General features: G+C 36.7%; 1 protein-coding gene across 4 annotated transcripts in view; it reads left to right on the top strand.

Moving 5' to 3' along the window:
* Krit1 (KRIT1 ankyrin repeat containing) overlaps positions 1 to 16004 on the top strand; it is a 41432-nt gene extending 25428 nt beyond the window's left edge. For 3 of the 4 annotated variants that reach the window (XM_048436446.3, XM_085683714.2, XM_048436438.3), the window contains exons 13-17: positions 4007 to 4173; positions 4900 to 4987; positions 5614 to 5820; positions 11109 to 11225; positions 14885 to 16004. In XM_048436446.3, the coding sequence (XP_048292403.3) occupies positions 4007 to 4173; positions 4900 to 4987; positions 5614 to 5820; positions 11109 to 11225; positions 14885 to 14953 (648 nt within the window). In that variant the 3' untranslated portion in view covers positions 14954 to 16004. The remainder of the gene's footprint in view (positions 1 to 4006; positions 4174 to 4899; positions 4988 to 5613; positions 5821 to 11108; positions 11226 to 14884) is intronic. The other variant, XM_048436451.3, reaches the window with a different exon arrangement.
* The last annotated feature ends 7186 nt before the right edge of the window (positions 16005 to 23190 follow it).

The raw sequence follows: 23190 nt of genomic DNA, 5'->3' as shown, positions 1-23190 counted from the left end.
AGGTTGAGCAAGTGTCTGTTATGTCCAGACTTCCTAAGCATTTTTAGTTATGTTGATATTATAAAGCCAAAGTCTTGATAATTTAAAGCAAAAGTAAATTTGATCCTCTCAGATAAATATACTCTGAATTAGATAAAAAAAATGTTTATGAAGTACAACAAACTTTGATATTGAACATGTGTTAGAATTACATTAATTGAATAAGTTGGTGGTGGGGACAGTTATCTCAGTGATGCAGAAAAGACATTAGTAAAACGCAGTGCCATTTCAGGAGACTGGAACTTTGATCTAAGATCAGGAACAAAGTAGGATGTGTGCTTTCACTACTGCAATGCAGCGCTAGTGTGGAAATTCTACACATCGTAGTTAGAAAAGAAAATGAAATAGATTTCCAGACTAGAAAGGAAAAACAAGAACTGCTTATTTGCAAGTGATATGATCTTATGTATGGGAAATCCTTAATAATCCCCTGGATAATTACCCAAACTAGGTAGTAAATTATTTTGGAAAAGTTACAGGGTACAAACTCAGCACACAAAAATTACTTATATTTCTGTATACCAACAAACATAAAAACATCCAGAGCTGCAGAGAAAGTAGCTCTGAGTTCAGTCCCCAGTATCCATACAATAAGCTAGGCATGGAGGAACTTACTTATGATCCCAACTCTGGGGAGGAGAAACATGGATCCCTAGGACTTGCTGGCTAGCCAAGGTCTTAGTGAAATACCCTGTCACAAAAGTCAAGGTTGACACTTCCCAAGGAATGACACCTGAGGTTGAGCTCTGGCTTTCATTTACACACACACACACACACACACACACACACACACACACACACACACGATGATGATGATGATGAATTTAATAGATTCTTTAACTGATGACTAAAAGATTGAAATACACAGAAATAACTCTTAACACAGTCCAAGATTCATGTGTAAAAAATGTGTGCTGGCAAAATGACACTGTGAACATAGGTGCTTGCTGCCAAGCCTGACATCTTGAGTTCAGTCTCTAGAAGCCATGATGTGGTAGGTGAAACTTGACTTCTACATATTGTCCACATACATACATAATAAATAGATATGAAGAAAAGGTTTCAATGAAAATACAAAACATTGCTGAAAAATTAGTAAGACCTAAATAACTACAGAGATATCCATCCATGTTCAATGACAAAGATATTTTATGTTTAGCTGACAACAAATTGACCTACATATTTGGTGATGTAAAGGAAAGTATGTCTATTCAATAGTACAATCATGAAGAAAGAATAAAGTTTGGGATATTCACACTTCAAAACATGCTACAAAGCTGTAGTAACCAAAACATTGTGATATTAGCATAAATTTGAACATATGTACACAGAAGATTAGAAATGGAAGTTCAGAGAGTTGTTCTCTGACCTCACGTTCATGTGTGCACTCACGGACATAGACACACAGAGTGTGGAGCCAGGATATGTATGTATTTCCATTTGATGAAGTAATTCTACTTGTAGGTATATACTTGAAAGGGCTGAAAACAGGAACTGGGACAATTAACCGATATCGTTTATTGCGTAATTTAAAGTTGGAAGCAACCTAAGTGTTGAGTAAATGAGGGGGACAAGAAAATGCAATAAATATATATATAATATGCAATGATTAAAAAAGTTAATTTGCAATATATGGTACATGAGTGAGCTGAGCTTTAAAGACATTCTAAATTAATAAGCAAGACCAAAGGATAAATGCTATATTGTTACATTTATGTTAATTAAAGCATGCAAGTTTATAAAATCAGAAAACACATTAGAAACTATTAAAGTCCTTATGCTGGGGCTATCAGGAGGTTTCTTTTGTTGTGTTTTAGTTGATTGAGTTCTGGGGATTGGACCTGACTTCTTTTGCCAGCTAAACATTAGCACTACTGATTAACTTCATCCAGCTCAGACATTAATTTTTTCAGAGGTTCTGTTCAAGTAGTGTAAAGTCCTTGGCAATAGTGATGACGGCATGCCACAATACTGAAAATATAATTAATGGCATTAAATTTTATACTTGCAAATGATTAAAATAGCAAGTTTTTTGGTATATATATATATATATATATATAACCACAATTTAAAAAATGTATTAGATTTTTAAAATCTGTTAAGTAAAGCTGGTTAGTGGTAGTGCATGCCTTTATTCTCAATACGCAGAAGGCAGAAGCAGGTGGATCTCTGAGTTTGAGACCAGCCTGGTCTACAGAGCGAGTTCCAGTACAGGCTCCAAAACTACACAGAGAAACCCTGTCTCGGAAAACAAAAAACAAACAAAAAAGCTACGTAATCTAAGGATACTAAGGCTATCTTCTTGACTCATATAATATTTTAAAAATCTGGGAAAGAAAAGGAGGAATAAAAATCATAGATATTAAATTTTGTGGTTAGAAAAGTAGGTTCCTAAAAGAAAACAAGGTTTTACCAAATTCTTAAGTAAGAATGTCACATAATACAATATCTTTGTCCTTTAATTCATATAATTGAGAAATTTCTAACCGCACTCTGAAAAATGGGAGAATTGCATTTATTTGTTGGCATCATAATTTTAGGATGGAAACAGCCTGATTTTATTAGAAGATTGTAGTCATTGATTAAAACTCATTTAATATACTACTGAAAATTCTATGTTATTCTCTACTCAAACCCTTTAAATCTCCTAAGTTGTTAGTGTGAGAACACTCATTCAACCTTTCCCTCAATATCTTAATTGAAGAAATTAAAAAACGAAGGGTAAATTTTAAAAATATTATAATTAACACTGTGGTTTATTTGTTGGATCTTCTGATAGCTAACATTTTGCCACATTTACTTCATCTCTATTTTTTAATCTATTTTTATGTTATAGTGTTTTGTCTGCACGTGTGTCTGTGTACTACATGTGTGCCTGATGCCTGCTCGAGTCAGAAGAGGACACAAAAATGAGGACATAACATATACCACAATGGCATTTTAACTGGAAATTAAGTCTCCATAATAATGTCTAATGTCCAAATTAGCGTTTTCCCAGTTGTTTGAGAAGTTCTTTATAAGCACCCACCTGCAGGGTCTAGTCAGTGTTCATGCTTTCTTCTTGACTCTTATTGGTATCCTTTCAACTAGAATAATAATCTTCCTGTCATCATGTTTCTAAAGAAAATTTTGTTTCTCTGTTTTTTTTAAGCTAAAAAATGTTTTATTTGGTTTATCAAAATCATTCTACTTGGTGTTATGACTTATGTTTGGAAATACTCAGAGACTATTAATTGTTAATTATTTCCAACTAGAAATATAATATGTATAGGATAGCTTTGCTAATATTTATTTATCCTATTAGATAAGTTGTTTAAAATGTAAGAAAGTAGTATGTTCTTCCTTTAATATATTTGAAAGTGTAAAGTTAAAAAGTGTTTGCCTTAAATGAAGCTTATTTCACCCATGTTTGTCATTCTAGGGATAGATGCATTTTGTCTTTCAGGTTCACTACTGTATTTTATGAAGTATATATAATAGGAAAATGTTTTTTGAATGTAAACATTTAGATAAGCTGAGCTATAAATTATTAACAGTATATACCATGATCATATTTATAGACTAGCAAATGACCACTATGACCACTGTCTACCTGCTGTCTATTCTCATGCAGCCTTCAGGGTTAGGAAATTTTGTTGAATATCAGTAGTTTACTATATCATATTGTGAAAATTTATGGAATACAAATTTTCATATATATTTAAGAGTTGTGCTTTTATGTTATGATGCAGTATTTACAACAAATTACATGATTCATAAAGCTTAAAATATTATTGTTTGATCCTTAGAAACAAAGCCTGCCAACTCCTGCTTTAGAGTAGTAATATCATATATATATAGTATACATATATAATATCATATCATACATATACACTATATTTCTATAGTTTATTATAGTGAATAAGAAAAAGTATATTTTTAAGTAAATTATATGTTATTAATAAAATTATACATTTTTCCTTTTAAGATTGAAGACCCACTAGCTATTCTTATTCTCTTTGATGAAGCCAGATACAATTTATTGAAGGGATTTTATACAGCTCCTGATGCTAAACTGATAACACTGGCAAGTCTGCTGTTACAAATAGTTTATGGGAATTATGAGAGTAAGAAGCACAAACAAGGTTTCTTAAAGTAAGTATTTGATACAATGCATGATTTATAATATGCTCAAAATTCTCTTTAGCTAACACAATTTTAACATTACTGCAAAGTAATGTAATACATCGCTGGCCGGGCATGGTGGCACCTACTCATAATCAGTGAACCTGAGACCAGAGGGTCATGATCAGACCAGCCTGAGCTGCAGAGTAAGACACTGTCTCAGAACAGACATACTGTTTATACATTGGTTTAGAATTAAATAATACAAAACACTGGATAAATGAAAAGAACTATAAAACATGAGTTGCTGTTTTGGTTAGTAAAGCAGTTTTGAGTTTTACTTATATTTATTTGCTGTACTTGATATAATTTAGCTTTATAGTTTTGATTTATATTCCTTTACTTTGTGTTTAAATAAGTTGGCTAAAAATTTGATTTAATAAAAAATATGATGAGTCAGATAATTAAGAATCCCACTAATAGAAAATAGTTTGAGAGAAACAGATTTTAGCACAGATTTAGTCTAAAGTTTTTACACTGCGATCTTTCAGTTTTTGAAAATATTTTCAATAAAAAAATATTTCATATTGAAATAGAAAACATTTCTCTAAATTGATAGTATTAAGATTGTAGAGCATTTTAAAATCATATTCAGCTTAAAATTTCCATTATTTAATGCCATTTATGACAGAGGATTATTGTACTTTAGCTACTAAAGATGACTTATTTAAAGGATGTTGACATGTATACTTCCAGCGAAGAAAATTTGAAATCTATTGTACCTATTACTAAACTGAAAAGTAAAGCGCCTCACTGGATAAATCGTATACTCCATGAGTACAAGGTAAGCTGCTCCAGAAATGGAAAAAACTGTAAGCTATTTGTATTAGTGTTATAATGTTTAAATATTAAATTATTAATAGCAGAATTAAAAGTGAATTTTCTGGTTCACAATGCCTAAAACTGAAAATAAAAAGATGTATTTATTTCTAGAATTATAAAGTCTTTTATTGAATACTTTATATATGCTGTATTTTGTGGTAAATACATGAGGTAAAACTGAAATAATGTAGTATCCTTGCCCATAAAGTGCTTTCCTTCTATTGGCATAGACAACACTCGATCTCAGCTTATTTCTTTTTAATATTAAGGCTACAAGAGAAAACATCCACTTGAGATAATATACCATAACTTTATTCTTGTTTGGAGACAACATTGATTTTAGAAATTACTAGTCAACCTCTTTGCATTATAAAAGGTCACATCTCAGCCAGACGGTGGTGGTGCACGCTTTTAATCCCAGCACTTAGGAGGTAGAGACAGGCCGATCTCTGTGATCTTGAGGCCAGCCTGGTCTACAGAGTGAGTTCCAGGTCAGGCTCCAAAGCTACAGAGAAACCCTGTCTTGAAAAACTAAAAAACTAAAAAAAAAAAAAAAATACATCTCTTTTTATTCTACTTTGTTTTCAGAATCTTAGCATGAGTGAGGGTGTCAGTAAGGAAATGCATCACCTGCAACGCATGTTTCTACAGAACTGCTGGGAAATCCCCACGTATGGAGCAGCTTTTTTCACAGGACAGATATTTACAAAGGCAAGCCCAAGCAATCATAAAGTCATCCCTGTGTATGTAGGAGTGAATATAAAAGGACTGCATCTCCTCAACATGGAAACTAAGGTAGGTCTTAAGCTGTTGTTGAGTAGTCACATTGTGTAGTATCTGAAATAGTGCCATCCTCTGTGAAGAATCTAGAAATGGCATACTTTTGCATTTGTAATATCTCTTGTCTTTTGTCCATATGGTAGAATAAATAGTATTTTTGGTAGAATAACACATTTATATGTTACATTTTTATAAAAAGGGTGCTAAACTTTATATAAACTTTATTAGTGTAAAAATTATAGGAATCGAATATCTTTACATAAATACAAATTGCATATATATTTCTATACAAGAATTTTGTTTATGCTTTTTAAGACAGGGTTTCACTATGTAGCTCTGGATGTCCTGAAACTAACCATTTAGACTAGGCCTCAAACTCAGAGTTTTGTCTGCTTCAGCCTCTCAAGTGCTGAGATTAAAAGCATGCACTACTATTTCTGGCTCATATATATTTCATATATATTTATTAAAAAAAGTTCATTGATAATTTTGGAGACAGGAGCCAGATATTGCAAACTCAAATCAAGAGAGACTTTTTCTTATGTATCTGTCTTAGTTCTGGCTGCTATAACAAACTACCATAGGCTGGAGGCTTATAAACAATAGGCATTTGTTTCTGGACACTTCTAAAAGCTCAGAGTCTGAGATTAGGGCACCAGCATGGGCAGATTCTGGTGAGGGTCCTCTTCTAAGTTATAAGCTGCTGCTAACTTATTTTATTCTCATACTTACCCAAGCATAGTGGCATATATCTATAATCCTAGCACCTGAGCGTGAAGTAGGAAGGTCATGACTCTGAAGCTAGCCTATCCTAGAATACATAGAAAGACCATGATTAGAAGGAGGTGAGGTAGGAGGACTCCAGACTTAAGAAAGGAAAGGCGTTTATAACAATCAAAAGTGAAGATTAGTTACAGGAAGCTCTTCTTATAACAATTAAAAGTGAAGATTGGTTGCAGGAAGCTCTTCAGGGAACGAGGTTTAGTGTGGAAGGGAGTATGGCAACCATTAGAATAACTGCTTTTTACAGAGTTTTTCGTTTGTTTTGTTCTTACATTTTTTATTTTTATTATGTCTAAAATTAAACATAATCACATGTCGTGCAGTATGTACTTGTGTGTGCAGTTGCCCACAGAGGCTACAGGTGTCAGATCATCCTCGAGCTGGTGATGTAGGCATTGTGAGCTGCTAGTGTGGGTACTGGAAATCAAGCTCAGGTTTCATAAGAAATGTGAGCCATCTCTCCAGGCCTGATACAGAAATTCTTGACACTATGTTGTTCCTTATTCTAATCAAAGTGATTAGGATATAAGAGATAAGCTTGACAGTTATTTTTAACATATTCAACACATTTCGGTTGGATGAACATCTTTCTAATTTATGATAGTAAGCTAGCAAAAATTTTCCCTAATTTATTTAGATTTGTCAAGGTTAGATCATTTTTCAAGAGTCTAGAAATTTCATAAATTTTATTCTAGTTTTTGTCTCTTATTATGGACTTTCTTCTTTTTTATGTTTTATATTATGTGTATGGGTGTTTTACCTGTGTAAGTCTGTGCATCTCATGTGTGCCTGGTGCTCACAGAGGTCAGAAGAGAGTGCTAGATCCCTGAACAAGAATTACAGTTGTGATATGAGCTGCCATAGGGATGCTGGGGGATAGAACCTGTGTCCTCTGCAAGTGCAACCAGCGCTTTTAACTGCTGAGACTCCAGCACTGGAGTGCTACTGACCGCAGAATTATGCAGTGAGAATTCAGCACATATTTCAGGGTCAACTCATCAGAGATGCGTATCTCATGGAGTGCGCTCCTCATTTAGCAAGCCGATGAGGACCGTTGTCACCAGAGATACACATCTCATCAATCTTTCTGCCTTCAGAATGTGTTAAACTGTCCCATTGCAGAATTCTAGTGTGCAGGGCTCTTTGTCTCACATTACAGCTTGGGGATTTTTCCTACAACACTGCAGTGTGTTAATAGTTTACTGGGCATAATTTTTGGCAAGAAAGTAATCACAGTCAATACCCTTACTCTTTCAACCAAGTCTTTGTATAAACTTAGAAGTCTGCCCTCCTGCAATTATCTCCTTTGGCAGCCAGTTGGTTAGTGTTAGTGTCCAGGCAAAGAGACCTTCACAGATGCCCAAGGACAAAAATTATGGCATGTCTAAAGTTGTTGAATCATAGCTTTCAGAGAGACAGAGAACAAGAGTGTCTTGGATTTACTGTGCCAACAGATGGGAAAGCACTGCCCTAAGACTGACTTACATGCTTCTTTTTTTAAACAGAAAAGGGTGAGATGTCCGGAGTGTTTATCACAGCTGTTGCAGGCCATGACACAATTACAGCTTACTCTGAAAACTGTTGCTTTTCTCTGAAATTTCACTTGTGCAATAACAACTATGATACTCCCTATTATCATGCACTTTCATACAATGTGTACATTTACTCTTGTGATTGTATCTCAATCTTATGGGCACACATATGCATGAATGGTCAAATAGATGACTTTTCATTTAGCTGTATAGTTTTGATTTATAGAATATATACTAGGACATGTTTCATATCTAGATCTATTGTCCCACGAGGGCTACAAACACCTAAAAGCCTACCTTGCTAGCTACACACAATTAGTTCACAAGTTCAACTAGACTAAAGGCTTTTTTCAAAAAGGAAACTTTACAGCTTACACAAGGTCATAGTCACAGATGTCCAACCAAGGTTACTAAAAAAGCATGCCAATTCTTCACTTGCCAGTCTACTAACAATGGATCTGTCATTGGGCACTGTGCACACACACACTACCCTGGTCTGGTCAAGGCTTTGCTCCTATGGCCTTGAACCTTTGTGTTGCCGTGGAAAGTAGCTCAGCTACTTATCACTTCAAGGATCCTACAGGAGAAGAGTTTTTAGGTTAGAAGAAGAAGAAGCTTGGAGAAGTTAGAAGTAGAACAGGATTTTTAGAGTAGAAACAAACAAAAAAAAGAACACTTGGAATGAAGAGCATTAGCCTGTCTGTGTGTTATTATAGAAATCCTCTGCAACCCCCTTTGCTCCTGAGATGTATTTCATCTTTGGGATCCAGGGTAAGGGCTGGAGCAGATCTCATAGCCCTTACTTATCTTATGTAAACTGTCATTCATCTGAATTTGTAGTCAACCTTATGGACAACCGTATTTTATTATGCTGTTAACCTGTGGGAGGATATAGAGAATAACTACAAACATAGGGCTGAAAAGCATAGATTTTCATATTTGACATGGAATTTGATTTCTTGGGGTTCCTTACAGCTTGCTCTTGGGCCATTGCCTATTTCTGTTAAAACTGGTTTACTTATACTGGGTAGGCTACTGCTATGTAATTTGTGGCTACTTTTCTATTTCTGTGAACTGAGTTTGCTTAAAAGAAATGAAAAATGGGCAGAGCAGTGCATAGTGAGTGAAGGCGAGTGGACCCCTGGAGCTTGCTGCTGTACAGTCTAATCAGAAGCTTCCAGGTTTAGTGGAGCAGACCTATTTTGAAAGATAGTGTGGGAAGAGACTGAGGAAGCCACTCAGCATTGATTTCTGGGCTTCATGTGCTTGCACAAGTACACACATCAGAGGACTGTGTGGACCTGGCTCTTCATATTTTGGGGGCCTTAAGAATTCTTCCCTCACTGGATATTGTCCTCTAAGAGCAGATTTTTATTTTACTATATGGGGTAAAACTGAGAGTTGCTGCCTTTACAACTTCACAACTCTTTCCTTTCCTTTCTTCTTTTCTACCTTCTTTTTTTTTGTCTTATTAAAGGATTGATTTCTGACACTAGTTTTAAGAAAAGTTCAAGTGACTAAGTCTACTCATTTTAAAGTATTACTGTGCTTTCACTGGTTCCTGTCTACACTAAATAGCTATTTTAGCATATTTTATAAGTTTTATTTTACAACATGAATGTAGATTATATAGCATACACTCATGTAAATTAGCTATGCTGTGTTTCCTTTACAGAATCCCACTTTAAAAATACCCTAAACTGTCAGGTGTGGTGGTGGCACATGCCTTTAATCACAGGAGGCAGAGGCAGGTGGATCTCTCTGAGTGTATCAGTTTTATATAGTGAACTCCAGGCCAGCCGGAATTACATAATAAGGTCCTGTCTCAAAAACAAACAAACAAACAAACAAGCAAACAAACAAATAAAATTTTAAAAAGTCCCTGAGCTGTTATCTTTGAACATATTTTTAGCTTATAGTTAACATTCTAAGAATTGTCGTTCATAAACAGCTGACATTTCTAAGCACGTATGTTTTGAAGGATAGTATAAACACTTTTTGGTATATGTATATATACTTTTTGGTATGTGTGTGTGTGTGTGTGTGTATACTTCTTCGTATATTTGTATGTTTAGGATAATAAAGAACAAGTTGTTACTAGAAGACAATAATTAAAAATAAGTATATACCAAAATAGAAGAAGGGAATTTCATTCTACTTACCAGAGAGAAACAATAAGCATTTTAGATTTTAGGCATGTTAATCAATGTATATATGGTATATATAGGCTCATGAGAACATCATATCATACTTCATAAGTCCAAGTAATACATGTCAACAAAATAAACATTTAACATAAGAAAAAATTAAATGGCTACTTAAATATAGCATTTCATAGGAAAGCGTGAGAGTAGCTTACCCTAACATTGTTTCTTAAATAGTTCTATTAAATTTATGAAGAATATATTCTACTTTTTTTTAATTTCTACAATAAATATTAACACATCAGTGTACTTACTTTCAATGGAATAAAATTGCTGAAGTCATCTGTTAATCCCACTATATAAATTTCAAATTTAAAGGTACTGTATATATATTCGTAAAAGGTCTGGAACAAATTAAAGAAGTTATTATTAACCTGCATGAAGTAAAAGCTTAGCCTTCTGTGTTGAAACTCATTGAGAATGAACATCTGTTAAAATGTTTATTAGTCTGATGCAAATATTGTCATTGTTCATTGTGCCCCAGGAGTCTGCCTTCTGGGTTCTGTGCTTCACGCTGTGTGAGGTTAGTGCGGGTGCTATAAAGAGACTTTAAAAATAATGTGAAGATAAATGTTGCATTTCTTGTTTAGGGTGTTTGTCAATCATTTTCAGATAGGGTTTCATGTGACTGGTCTCCAACTGACTGCTAGCCAAGAATAGCCCTGAATTTCTGATCTTCATCTTCCACCTTCTAAGTACTGGGATTTACAGGTGTGCACCACCATTACTGATCAATGTTACTTTTAGCTCTATTTTAGCATAATAATTTCTAATTCTATTGCAGGCTTTACTCATCAGTCTTAAGTATTGTTGCTTTACATGGCAACTGGGAGATGCTGGGACTTGTTTTCAAATCCATAGTTTGGAAAATAAGATGAGCTTTATAGTGCACACAAAACAGGCAAGTACTGATAAATTAGTTTGGACTTATGATGATAGGCTACAGTTTTACTAAAATTCTTTTTTTAGTTGTTAATTCATTTACCTTCCCCGGAAACCTTTAGTATTAGATGAAATTTAATATTTAAGATCAAGAAAAAAATAAAATTCCTTTCCTAACTAAAGGAACCAAAAACTTGGAAGATTAATTTATCTCTGTTTTAGAGCAGTTAAATGCTTCCTTATGCCGTTTCTTTTTCTTCATTCTGATTAATTATTCCCTCTGTTTTTAAAGTTCTTCGCTTTTCTTGACCAGTATACTATCTGAACTAGTCAATACATTTTGTGAGGCATTTCTTAACTACCTTCAGAATCCTAAGTAAATTTATCTTCTATACCCTATTTCTTTTTTACTATGTTCTTAATCAAAGTAGGATTACATCCCTTTTCTCCTTCCAGCCTCTCCTATATACTCTCCCTCCAACACCTCCCATTCCCCCACTACCTCTCAAGTTGAGAGCCTCTTTTTCTTTTATTATTACTGTCGCATGTATGTGTGCACACACATGCACATGTGTACACAAATATATAAATACAACTGCCAGAGCCATTTTTATTTTTGTGTGTTTATGGTTTCCTGCCTAACCACTCTGCATTAAACACCCAAAAAGGGTTTCTGGGAGAGTCTAATTCTTCTTTCAGTATTCATCACTTCACTGTAGTTCTTTGTCTAGGGGAGAGACAGACCCTTTACAATTTTTCCTTCCCATAGTAACATGTTCATTGATATTGCCATTGTCCAGGTCTTACTTATGCAGCTATTTCTAGGAGAGACTGTTTGACAGTGGATTTTAGGAGTCTGATGTTCTGATTCTTACAACCTTTGCATCCTCTCTTCTGCAGTGTTCCCTGAGCCATAGATGTAGGAGCTGGGGTGTACATGTGTTTGTTGATACTAGATTTCCCATATTCCATTGATCTCTGCATTGTATCAGTTATGGTTTTCTATGATGGCCTATATTTCCATCTGTGAGAAAGGCTTCTTTTTCTTAATTTTTTTCTTTCTTTCTTTCTTTCTTTCTTTTTTTTTTTTTTTTTTTTGGCTTTTCAAGACAGAGTTTTTCTTTGTAGTCCAGGAGATCCTGGAATTCACACTGTAGACCATGCTGGTCTCAAACTCAGAGACTTACTGGGATTAAGGGTGTGCACCACTACCTCCTGGCTAAGGAGAGAGGTGGTAGTTATGCTTATGTGTGGGTATAAGGAGAGGTTTAGAATGTAGTGAGGAATCATGCTGCTCTAACAAAGTGGCGATAGACTTAGTTCTAAGGTCCACGATGTCACTAGCCAAGGGTACTAGCTAGGTTTCTAGTACCAGGCCTGATTTACCTCTTGAGCCTTAAGTCTGACTAGACAGTTGTTGATTACTACTGACATGTAAATGCCACTTACTGTTAATTTATGGATATCTCGCCATGCTAGTCATTGCTGTGACTCCTAGGTGTTGCAGCTGGGTAGGACTGCTTAATCAGTTCCTTCCCTTGGCCGCTTGCATCGTGTTTTCTGGAACTATGAAAGCTAAGCCACAGCACAGGGGCTTTCAGGTCGGATTCAGTTCAAATTATCCAAGTCCTTTGTCCTGACTGTGTAGTGTCTTCATCAGGAGGGGACCACCTTGAGCCTCAACCCAGAGAGATAACCAGGAGCTACATCAATAGTCTAAATTGGTTTGGGGAGCCATGTAGACTCCCTGACCAACCATTTGAAGGAGGTTTCTCATTACTAATGTGTATGTATACACATGCACATGTGTTGTGTATACCTTTAGATACATATAAAATAATGAGTCCTTGAGGCTTAATGAAACAACCACGGTGTTGTCTCTTGCCCTCTGCTTCTGTGCTGTCCTCCCTCCTTCCTTCTTTATCTCTTCTGGTTAGTTTTAGTTTGAAGTTTATTTTGTTGGATATTAGAATAGCAGTGCCTGCTTGCTTCTTGATCCCATTTGCTTGGAATACTTTTTCTATCCTTTTTCTTTAAGGTAGTCTCTATCTTTAACACTAAATGAATTCTTCTAGACAGCATATAGATAACTTTTGTTTCTTAATCCATTCAGCTTCTCTGTGTCTTTTGATTGGTAAGTTTAGGCCTTTAATATTTAAAATTATTATTGAAAGGTATACATAGATTGCAGTCATTTTTTTTGCTGATTTGTGTTTTGCAGTTTATTTTTTCCTTCTTTTTTTCTTTGTAGGGTAGCTTGACTATATTCCTCTCTTTAGCTCAAAGCTGCTTTGCTTATAATATTCTGTTTTGTGTTTTCTTGTTGTTGGATGTGAATTTGTTTAGGCCATTTGGATCATAGAAAGTTGTTCCTTCTCCAACTATGGCAGTTAGTTTTGCTGGTTACAGTAGTTTAATTTTGCCGTTGTGGTCTTTTGAAACTAGGATTTCTTGGTTTTAGGTCCTTCTGACTTTGGTAGTTTCCATTGAGAAATCAGGTGTTATTCTAGGTTTCCTGTATTTGTTACTTGGGCGGCGGGGGGGGGGGGTTGTTTTTCTCTTGCAGCTCTCAATATATTTTCTTTTCTTATGGATTTTTGGTGTTTTACCTGTGATATGCCTTTGGGTGTTTCTTTTCTGGTCTTGTTTATTGGGTGTTCTGTGTGCTTCTTGTATCTCTACAAGTGTGTCTTTAGTTTGGGCAAGTTTTCTTTTATCATCTTGTTAAATATCTGGCCTATGACATTGAATGCCCTAAGATTCTTCTCCCCCTTCTATTTCTATAATTCAAAGATTTAGTCTTTTGATAGTGTCCCACACATTTCATATGTTCCCTTTCCATGTTTATTAAATTTTTTTTTACTTTCTTTGGTTTGTTTTTGTTTTATTTTGTTTTGGTCTAGATTCTTTTATTTTCTAGTACAGATATCTACTTATCTTCTGGTTGATTCATTCTACTTGTATTACTTGTAAGACTTTCCCTGAGTTTTCTAACTGGCATATTGAGTTTTTCAATTGTATCTTCATTTCAGCTTGTGTTCTCATCAATGTTCATATCTCTTTATTCATTTTCAGTTTTCAAATATTTTTATTTCATTCAGCTGTATGTATTTTTTTGGACAGCACTCAACTGTTTATTGTTATCTTCCTAGAGTTCAATAAAGTATTTATATCTTCTTTAAATCCTTGAATTCTTTGATAAACTTCATGATTGTTCTTTTAAATCTGTATGGGAGAATACTTCTGAAACTGGTGAGTTTATGGGAGCAATTATTTTGGCCAATCATGCTGTTTTTGTTTTTGCCATTTGACCTGGGTATATGGACTTCCTTTGTTGGTTGTGCGGCTTTTCTTAGACTGGGCTATGAGGCAGATGTGCAGCCAGAACTAAATCAAGTAAGCTGGTGGGCAAGCTCTTTAACTGGATCAGGGAAAGTTGGCTCCCAACCCACAGTGCTGGGGCTAGACCAAGCAGAGGGAATTCTTCAATGAAAAGGGTTCACACCCACAGGTCTAGAACTAAGTTTGTGGGTTTGCAGGTATATTAGATTCGACCAATTTCTTGACATGCTGTCTCTTCCTAATTAAGTTACCCTTCAAATAGGTATGAAAATGCCCACTACTGTATATCTTTTTGTATGTTTCATATTTACTGTTAACATATGTTTTATTTTGTAGGCTGGGCTCGTGGTAAAGCTACTAATGAAGTTAAATGGACAACTCATGTCCTCTGAGAGAAATTCATGAAAAGAAAAACAGCTGGTTCTCAAGCCACCACATTTTGTAATGCAGAGTTTTTTACATGAAAGATTTCTTAAACTATGACTTAACAAGGCGTGTAGTCTCTTGTAGTATATATGTATATGCTGTTATATACACTGTACAGAATCGTACTCATGCTTGGTGTGTAATATACCACGGTTTTGTATGATATGCTCATAAACTTGATTTTTGAGAGAAACACATAAAAAGAGAGACAATCTATATTATATTAGACAAAATAGTAAGCTTTATAAAAGGTTATTTTTGGTAAATAGTAAAGAATTTAATGTAGAATGTGATGAAATTAAAATATAGCTTTGATATAATTTTGTGTGTTACTTCAGAATATACTGAAAATCAACATGATTTGAATAAACATGTATTTTGTACTCAGATCTCTTACTTAAAACATTTCTTCTGTAGTCTATGAACATGCCCCAAAGTATTTTTAAACTTTTCAGTAAAGTATGTATCACAAGATAGCTTTCCTTGCAGATGTTGTGGCATCAGTTTTGGGTGTTTTAACAATGATGATTCCAAACAATGGACTGGGAATAAATAAATTTAAATTTTAAATCTCAGCTGTAATGAGGACTTTATATTGATAAATTAGACCACTGGTTGCCATGCAGGCACACATATATACACTTATGCAATATAACAATTTCTAGATGTCAGTAGTTGAACTTGTTAAATGTATGCTGTATTTTTGTGTATTGATTTAATACTCATTTGTATTGCCTTTGCATTATAGGAGGCCATACCACATGTTTGATTGTTTTATTTAGTGGAGCATTAGTGTCACAAATGAGCAGTAAACCTGACCAATGTACTCTTTAATGTGCTCTGTATTTTAGTCTTCCCAACCCAGTAGAACAATGTATTCCAGTTTCAGAGATATATTATTGGTCGTAAAGTTGTTCTACAAGTTGCAGATAATTTTGATATGTCATTGTTTACTCTTCATGTTAACTCTTTATTCAAAATGATTCTGTGTGTAAACCTTATTAAACTTAATATTGAAGAAGTTCAATAAGGTTCATAAGAAAGCCTTTTGTTCTGTGCTTGGTACTTTTGATTCTGTATAAACTGTTCCCTGAATAGTTTCATCCGTTACTGTTTGTAGGTATGCTCTTGAATATCAGACCTAAAACTTGAGCCTCAGTCTCTCTCTGAATTCTAGATCTTAATTCTAAGTTCTTGTTAGTATAATTCTACTTATATAATCTATAAGCAATTTTGTTTTCATCATTCGTTTCCTCCTTCCTCCTCTTCCACTGTTATTTGGTTAATGGTGTTGTCAGATTACATTCATTACATAGCTTTGAAGTCTTAGAGTTGTCTTAACTTTTCTTCTTTCCTCCTTCCTTATGGTATACATTCTGTTGATCATATGCAATCTAATGTCTTATGAATCCTTTGCCATCCTCTTTCTGGTTTTACTGCAGCCACCAGCATTGAAGTCCTTGCCATTGTTTCCTTTGCTGATAGCCTGATACAGGCTCTACACTGCCCCTCTGCCACACAATTCCAAGTTTATCTTACCAGTCTGATCACTGGATTGTATTAATAAAGTGCATGATTTGTCTATTAGGGTTCTCTAGAACCAAACTGATAATATGAGTATGTAAATTATGGTATGTAAATTACAAAGGGATTTATAAACCAGTTTATAAACAGTTTATGCTGTAAGAGTTGGGTAATCTAACAATCTTAACAGTGGCTGTGTGCATACTGGAAGGGCTGAAAACCCAGTAGCTGCTTAGTCTGTGAAGTTGGATCCCTCAGCAAAAATAGTGATGGAGGCTTAGAGGACTCCTAGAGCACTGCTGATCCTTAGTCCAAGTTGAAAAGCTTAAGGAACTGGGTTCTGATATCAGTGGGTCGTCGGTTCGTTCCCAGCTACTCAGCCCCAAAATAGTCACACAGAAATCTGTGTCAATTTCAATACTGTTTGGCCAATAACTTAAGTATATTTCTGGCTTACTCTTATATCCGAAACTAACTCCATCTCCATTACTCAGTGTATCGCCACATGGCTGTGGCTTATCACGTAAAGTTCATTCAGCATCTGTCTCCTGCATGGTTACATGGCTTCTCCTGACTCTGCCTTTTTTCTCCCAGCATTCAGTTTAGTTTTCCTCACCTAACTATTCTGCCCTGTGCAGGCCCATGACAGTTTCTTTATTCATTAACCAATAAATAACAACTAACCAATAAGTAACAGACAGAAGGTCTTCCCACACCAAGTGAAGGATTGCAGCTGCAGGAGTGGCAGCAACAGGGTAGAATTACTCACTAGCAAGAAGTGAAGGCAAGCAAGCAACACTTTTGCATCTGTGAATTATTCAATGTGAATGGTGGGGGTGATCTTCTCATGTCAGTCCTTTCTGTAAATGTCCTCACAGGCCCCTGCACCAGAATTCTCATTCTGTTTAGAATCAGATTACAAATTCCTTAACATTGAACATAAACCTCTTTTTTAAAAAAGTTATTCTTTCAGAGTTTCGCATGTATTTGACACATTGAGATTACTCTTGCCACCACCACCCTTATCTCTCACTTCTGTCAGTCTCCAATCTTCCTACAGATCCCTTTCCCATTTCTTTTTGTTTTGTTTTGTGACACACTGAATTTAATCAGGACTGCCTATGAGCCTGGCCTCACCAATGGGTTCACAGCTAAAGATACTGACACCCCTTCCCCTTGAATCCTTCAGTCTCCAATAAGCAGGGAAGGGTTGGACCCCTGACTGCTCCAATCCATGACTGGCTGTGGAAAGATCTAATCTTATACAGGCAGCCAGACCTTCTGTAGGGTCATGGTTGTGGTGCTATGCGGTTCATGCCCAGATCATATTTTGACCATTGTCACTGTCTTCCAGATTTTATATTTTTTCTGCCACTTCTGTGGTATTTCCTGAACCTTAAATGTGGTATAAATGCCCTATTTAGTTCTGAGTACTCAGCTTTCCCTTGGTCTCAGCACCTTGGGCAGTCAAGAATCTTTGCATTCGTTGCTGTTTATTATGAAGATAAGCTTCGCTAAAGCTGAGAGTGGTATTTGTGTATATTGTAGTTTGCTTCTCTGGTGTGATAAAAACCTGGGGAGAAGAGGGTTTGCTTCAGCTTACAGGAACCTGGAAGCAGAAACTGAAGCATAGACCATGCAGAAATGCCGCTTACAGACTTGTTCATCTAACTTTGTTATATATAGCCCACTTAGGGATGGTACTATCCACAGTGACCTGGGCTCCCCCTACACACATGCACGCGCGTACACGTACACACACACACACACACACCAATTAGCAATGAAGAAAATGTCCCACAGATCACCTTGTGGAGGTCTGTTCTTCAATTGAGGTTCCCTCTTACTGTGTATGTCAAGCTGGCAACCAAGATTACCTGCCACAAACCTAAACATAGATGTCAACCCATGTCAACTTTGGTAAACAAAAGTAGTAAGCTATCTCTCCCTAGAGTCTATGACCCTCCAAACCATAAATTTTAAACTGGAGTTATAGTACTAGGCATGGATTCCTTTCTGTGGAGCAGGTCTTAAATCCAACCAGAGTAGTTTATCGTACCATTCACAGTCATTGCCACTAATGGATTAGTATTTAGTGGATTGGTATTTAGTTAATATGGTTCATAGCTGGAATTGTCCATTGAGACTTTTTTACCCCTGTATAGAACCTGGCATCATGAAAGCAAACCAGCAAGAAGGAAGCATTTAGCTTGATGTCTGTCTTGCAACCAAGTTGTGTTGTCCTACATAACCAAGATGTGTAAGACTCTAATAGGGTCTTACCATCAAGTTCTGGTGGACAGGCAAGAAGTATGACAGCAGCCTGCATTGTTTGGGAGTCCTTTGGGATGCCCCTGCCCAACAAATCAAAAGGAGCTCTCACAGCTGGCACTGGCATTTATGGTTAATAGCCAGTGGCTTCTAGGAACAGCAGCATCCAGCCTAGCAGGGCATCCTCTCACAACTGATATTTTTACTTAAATATTTTAATTAGCTTACAAAGTAGCATTTTTATACATACTTTATTTTGGTTAACCCCATGTTCCTCTGCTTCCACCCCTCTTTCCTGCTTAAAGTTTTCCATCCTTTCTACTTTCATATCATCCTTTTCTTTATTATTATTATTATTAAAAATTTCCACCTCCTCCCCTCTTCCCACTTCCCTCCCCTTCCCCCACTCCCACTCCCCCTCCTTCTCCAGGCCAAAGAGCAGTCAGGGTTCCCTACCCTATGGGAAGTCCAAGGTCCTCCCCAGTCTCCCCAGGTCCAGGAAGGTGGGCATCCAAATAGACAAGGCTCCCTCAAAGCCCGTCCATGCAGTAGTATCAAAGCCCAACGCCATTGTCCTTTGCTTCTCAGTCAGCCTCCACCATCAGCCACATTCAGAGAGTCCGGTTTGATCACATGCTCCATCAGTCCGAGTCCAGCTGGCCTTGGTGATCTCCCATTAGATCAGTCCCACCATCTCAGTGGGTGGACGCACCCCTCGCGGTCCTGACTTCCTTGCTCATGTTCTCCTTCTGCTCCTTATTTGGACCTTGGGAGCTAAGTCCAATGCTCCAATGTGGGTCTCTGTCTCTATCTCCATCCATCGCCAGATGAAGGTTCCCTCGTGGTCCTGACTTCCTTGCTCATGTTTTCCCTCCTTCTGCTCCTCATTTGGACCTTGGGAGCTAAGGCCCGTGCTCCAATGTGGGTCTCTGTCTCTATCTCCATCCATCGCCAGATGAAGGTTCTATGGTGATATGCAAGATATTCACCAGTGTGGCTATGGGACAAGGCCAGTTCAGGCACCCTCTCCCTCTGCTGCCCAAGGAACATTTTAGGGACCTCCCCTTGTACCTGGGAACCCCTCTAGAATCAAGTCTCTTGCAAAACCCTAAAAATGGCTCCCTTAATTAAGATATTTATTTCCCTGTTCCCATATCCACCCTTCCTCCATCCCACCCATCCCTTCCCCCCAAATTTTCCCAAATCCTCCCCTTCTCCCTTCTCTCTACCCATCTCCCCTTACATTCCCCCCCCACCCCTGTGCACCCAAGTTTTGCCTGGCAATCTTGTCTACTTCCAATATCCCAGAGGATAGCTATATGATTTTCTTTAGGTTCATCTTCTTATGGCATCTCCTTTCAACTGTTCTTTTCCAGTTTCCTGGCTTCTGCACGAATTCCAAGTTAAACATAGTTCAGGCTGAATTCACAAATGAGAGAATATTTATACTTCTGGGTTTGGGTTACTTCACTCAGTATAACCTTCCAATTCCATTCATTTACCTGCAATTTTCATAATTTACCTTTTATTTGCAGATGAATCCATTGTGTGTATGTGTGGATAGATAGGTAGGTAGATAGATTATGTCTTCATTATCTGTTTATCTGTTGATGAACTCTTTCCATTTCCTGACTATTGCAAATAGAACAGCAATGAACATGGATGAGCACACATTTTTGTAAAAGGATATATAGAGTCCTGAAGATTAGATGCCCAGGAATGATACAGCTGGTGTATATGGAAATTCTACATTAGCAGCCACATCTACTTCTTTTGAGATGTCTCTCTCTCTGTCTGTCTCTCTGTCTCTCTCTCTGTGTCTCTCTTTCTCTCTTTCTCTTCAGATCTGTGACTTATTTTTTTTATTGGGACTTGTTTCTTTATGTTTTGTTTCTTGAGTTATTTGTGTTCTTGTTATTAATCCTGTTAGATATCTAGCTAGCAAAGACTTGCTTCCATTCTGTAGCCTGTAGGCTACTTCTTCACTTGATCGGCTGCTTCTCTTGTTGCACAAAGGCTTTTTAGTTTCTTGAGTTTCCATCAGTCAGTGATTGGCCATTTTTCTTAAGCAATCAGAATTCCACTTAGGAAAGTCCTTGTCTTGTACATACTCCCTACTTTTTCTTCTAGTAGTTTCAGAGTTTCAGTTTTTTTTTTTTTAAAGTTTTATTTATTTATTATGTATACAACATTCTGCCTCCATGTATGCCTGCAGACCAGAAGGGGGTACCAGATCTCATTACAGATGGCTGTGAGCCACCATGTGGTTGCTGGGAATTGAACTCAGGACCTCTGGAAGAGCAGTCAGTGCTCTTAACCTCTGAGCCATCCCTCCAGCCCCCAGAGTTTCAGATTTTTACATGGAGTTTTTTTGTTTTGTTTTGTATTGTACAGGGTGAGAAATAGGGATGTGATTTTAGTCTTCTGCATGTAAGCATCCTGCTGTCTGGCACCTTTTGTTGAATGTGCTGTTTATTCTCCAACTTGTATTTTTGGAATCTTTGTCAAAAACTAGATGACTATGTATTGGTGTGGCTCATGTCTGGGTCTTGTCTTTCATCGATTTACATGCATTTTTATGCCAGTACCATGCTGTTTGTTTGTTTGATTCTGTATTTAAAGACAGGGTTTCTCTCTGTAGCCTTGGCTGTCCTGGAACTCACTCTATAAATCAGGCTGTCCTCGAACTCAGAGGTCCTCCTGCTTCTGCTTTTGCTTCTGCCTCCCAAATGCTGCTGTGCAACGTAAAAGAATGCAGCACATTAAACAAATATTGTACAGTGTAAGTGACTGTGATCAACTAATATTCCACAACAGTTTGAATGAGATCAGCCTGCATAAGCTCATAAATTTGAATGTTTGGTTCCCAGTTGGTAGAAGTGTTTTGGAAGAATTAGGAAGTGTGGCCTTTTTTGAGGAGGTGTGTCAGGCTCAGTCTCTCTGCCTCCTGTTTATGGATCAGATATAAGCTCTCATAATGCTCTAATGCCATATCTGCCTGCCTGTCGCTTTGTTCCCTGCTGATGGTCATGGACTAAGCCTTTGAAATTGTAAGCAAGGCCTCAGTTAAATGCTTTCTTTCATAAGTTTGTTTTTATTCTTGGGCTCTTTACTCTTGGAGGCTGCCACCCAGCTTCCTGCCACCCAGCTTCCTGCCAATAAACCACACACGTAGAGTCGTATTCTTTCTTATAAATGCCTGGCCTTAGTTTGGCTTGTTTCTAGCCAGCTTTTTTTTTTTTAAATCCACCTCAAATAATCCCATCTATCTTTTGCCTCTGGGCTTTTATCTTTCTCTGTATACCATTCTTTACCTTCGTTTTCCATGGCTTGCTATGTAGCTGGGTGGCTGTCCCCTGTTGTCCTCCTCATTGTTCTATCTTGCTACTTCTCTCCTTTCAGATTTTCCTTCTATTTATACTCTCTGCCTGCCAGCTCCACCTATCCTTTCTCCGGCCTTGCTATTGGCCTTTCATCTCTTTATTAGATCATCAGGTGATTTAGACAGGCAAAGAATAACAACTTCACAGAGTTAAACAAATGCAACATAAACAAAAGCAACACACCTTAAAATATTCCACAACACATAAGTTGCCTTGATCATTGTTATCTCTTCACAACAATAAAACAATAACTAAGACACCAGGTATGGTAATGCCTCAGGTATTATTTTTGCTTTGGATCTTTTATACTTCTATATCACTGTTAAGATTTTTTTTTTGTCTCTGAAGAATGGCATGGGAATTTTGAGTGGAATAGCATTGGTTCTGTAGAATACTTAGTAATATGGTCACTTTCACAGCATTCATTCTGACTCATTAGCATGGGAGGACTTTCCATCTGGGAGTGTTCCTCTGAACCCCCTTTTTCTGACTATTTTCAATTCCCTGATTTCTCACAGTGTGCCACTGGTATGTTGAATGGCTGTGGATTTTTGTACACACTACTACATCAGCTCTATTTGTCTGATGTTATTTTTAGGGTTTCTTTTTGTAGTATTGCATCACCAGTAGACAGGGCTACTTTGATTTTGTTTCACATTTGTGCCTTTTTTATTTTCTTCTCTTGTCATGTTGCTGTATCTTGAACCTCAGACTGTTTTAAATGAGAGTGGAGAGTGGGCAGCTTGATTTTAATAGAATTGCCTCAGAATTTGTCTTCATTGAGTATTGTGTTTGCTATGAATCATATATAGCTTTCATCCTATATAGGATTGTATAATATGGGGTATTCCCCCTCTAACACTATTCTCTCTATGGGTTTTATCAAATGATACATTTTCACTATGAACCATATTTACTCTTAACTACCAAATATCCTTTAGTTGGTGAGTGAACAAACTCAGATATACCCATACAATGGAATACTACTCAAAAAGAAATTACGAAGTTCCAATACGCTAACTGAACAAGCCAGACTCA

The sequence above is a fragment of the Myodes glareolus genome, chromosome 25, assembly GCF_982192425.1.
Source record: "Myodes glareolus chromosome 25, mMyoGla1.1, whole genome shotgun sequence".
NCBI lineage: Eukaryota > Metazoa > Chordata > Mammalia > Rodentia > Cricetidae > Myodes > Myodes glareolus.
The sequence above is the reverse complement of the archived record's forward strand: the minus strand, read 5'-3'. Positions and strand labels throughout refer to the sequence as shown.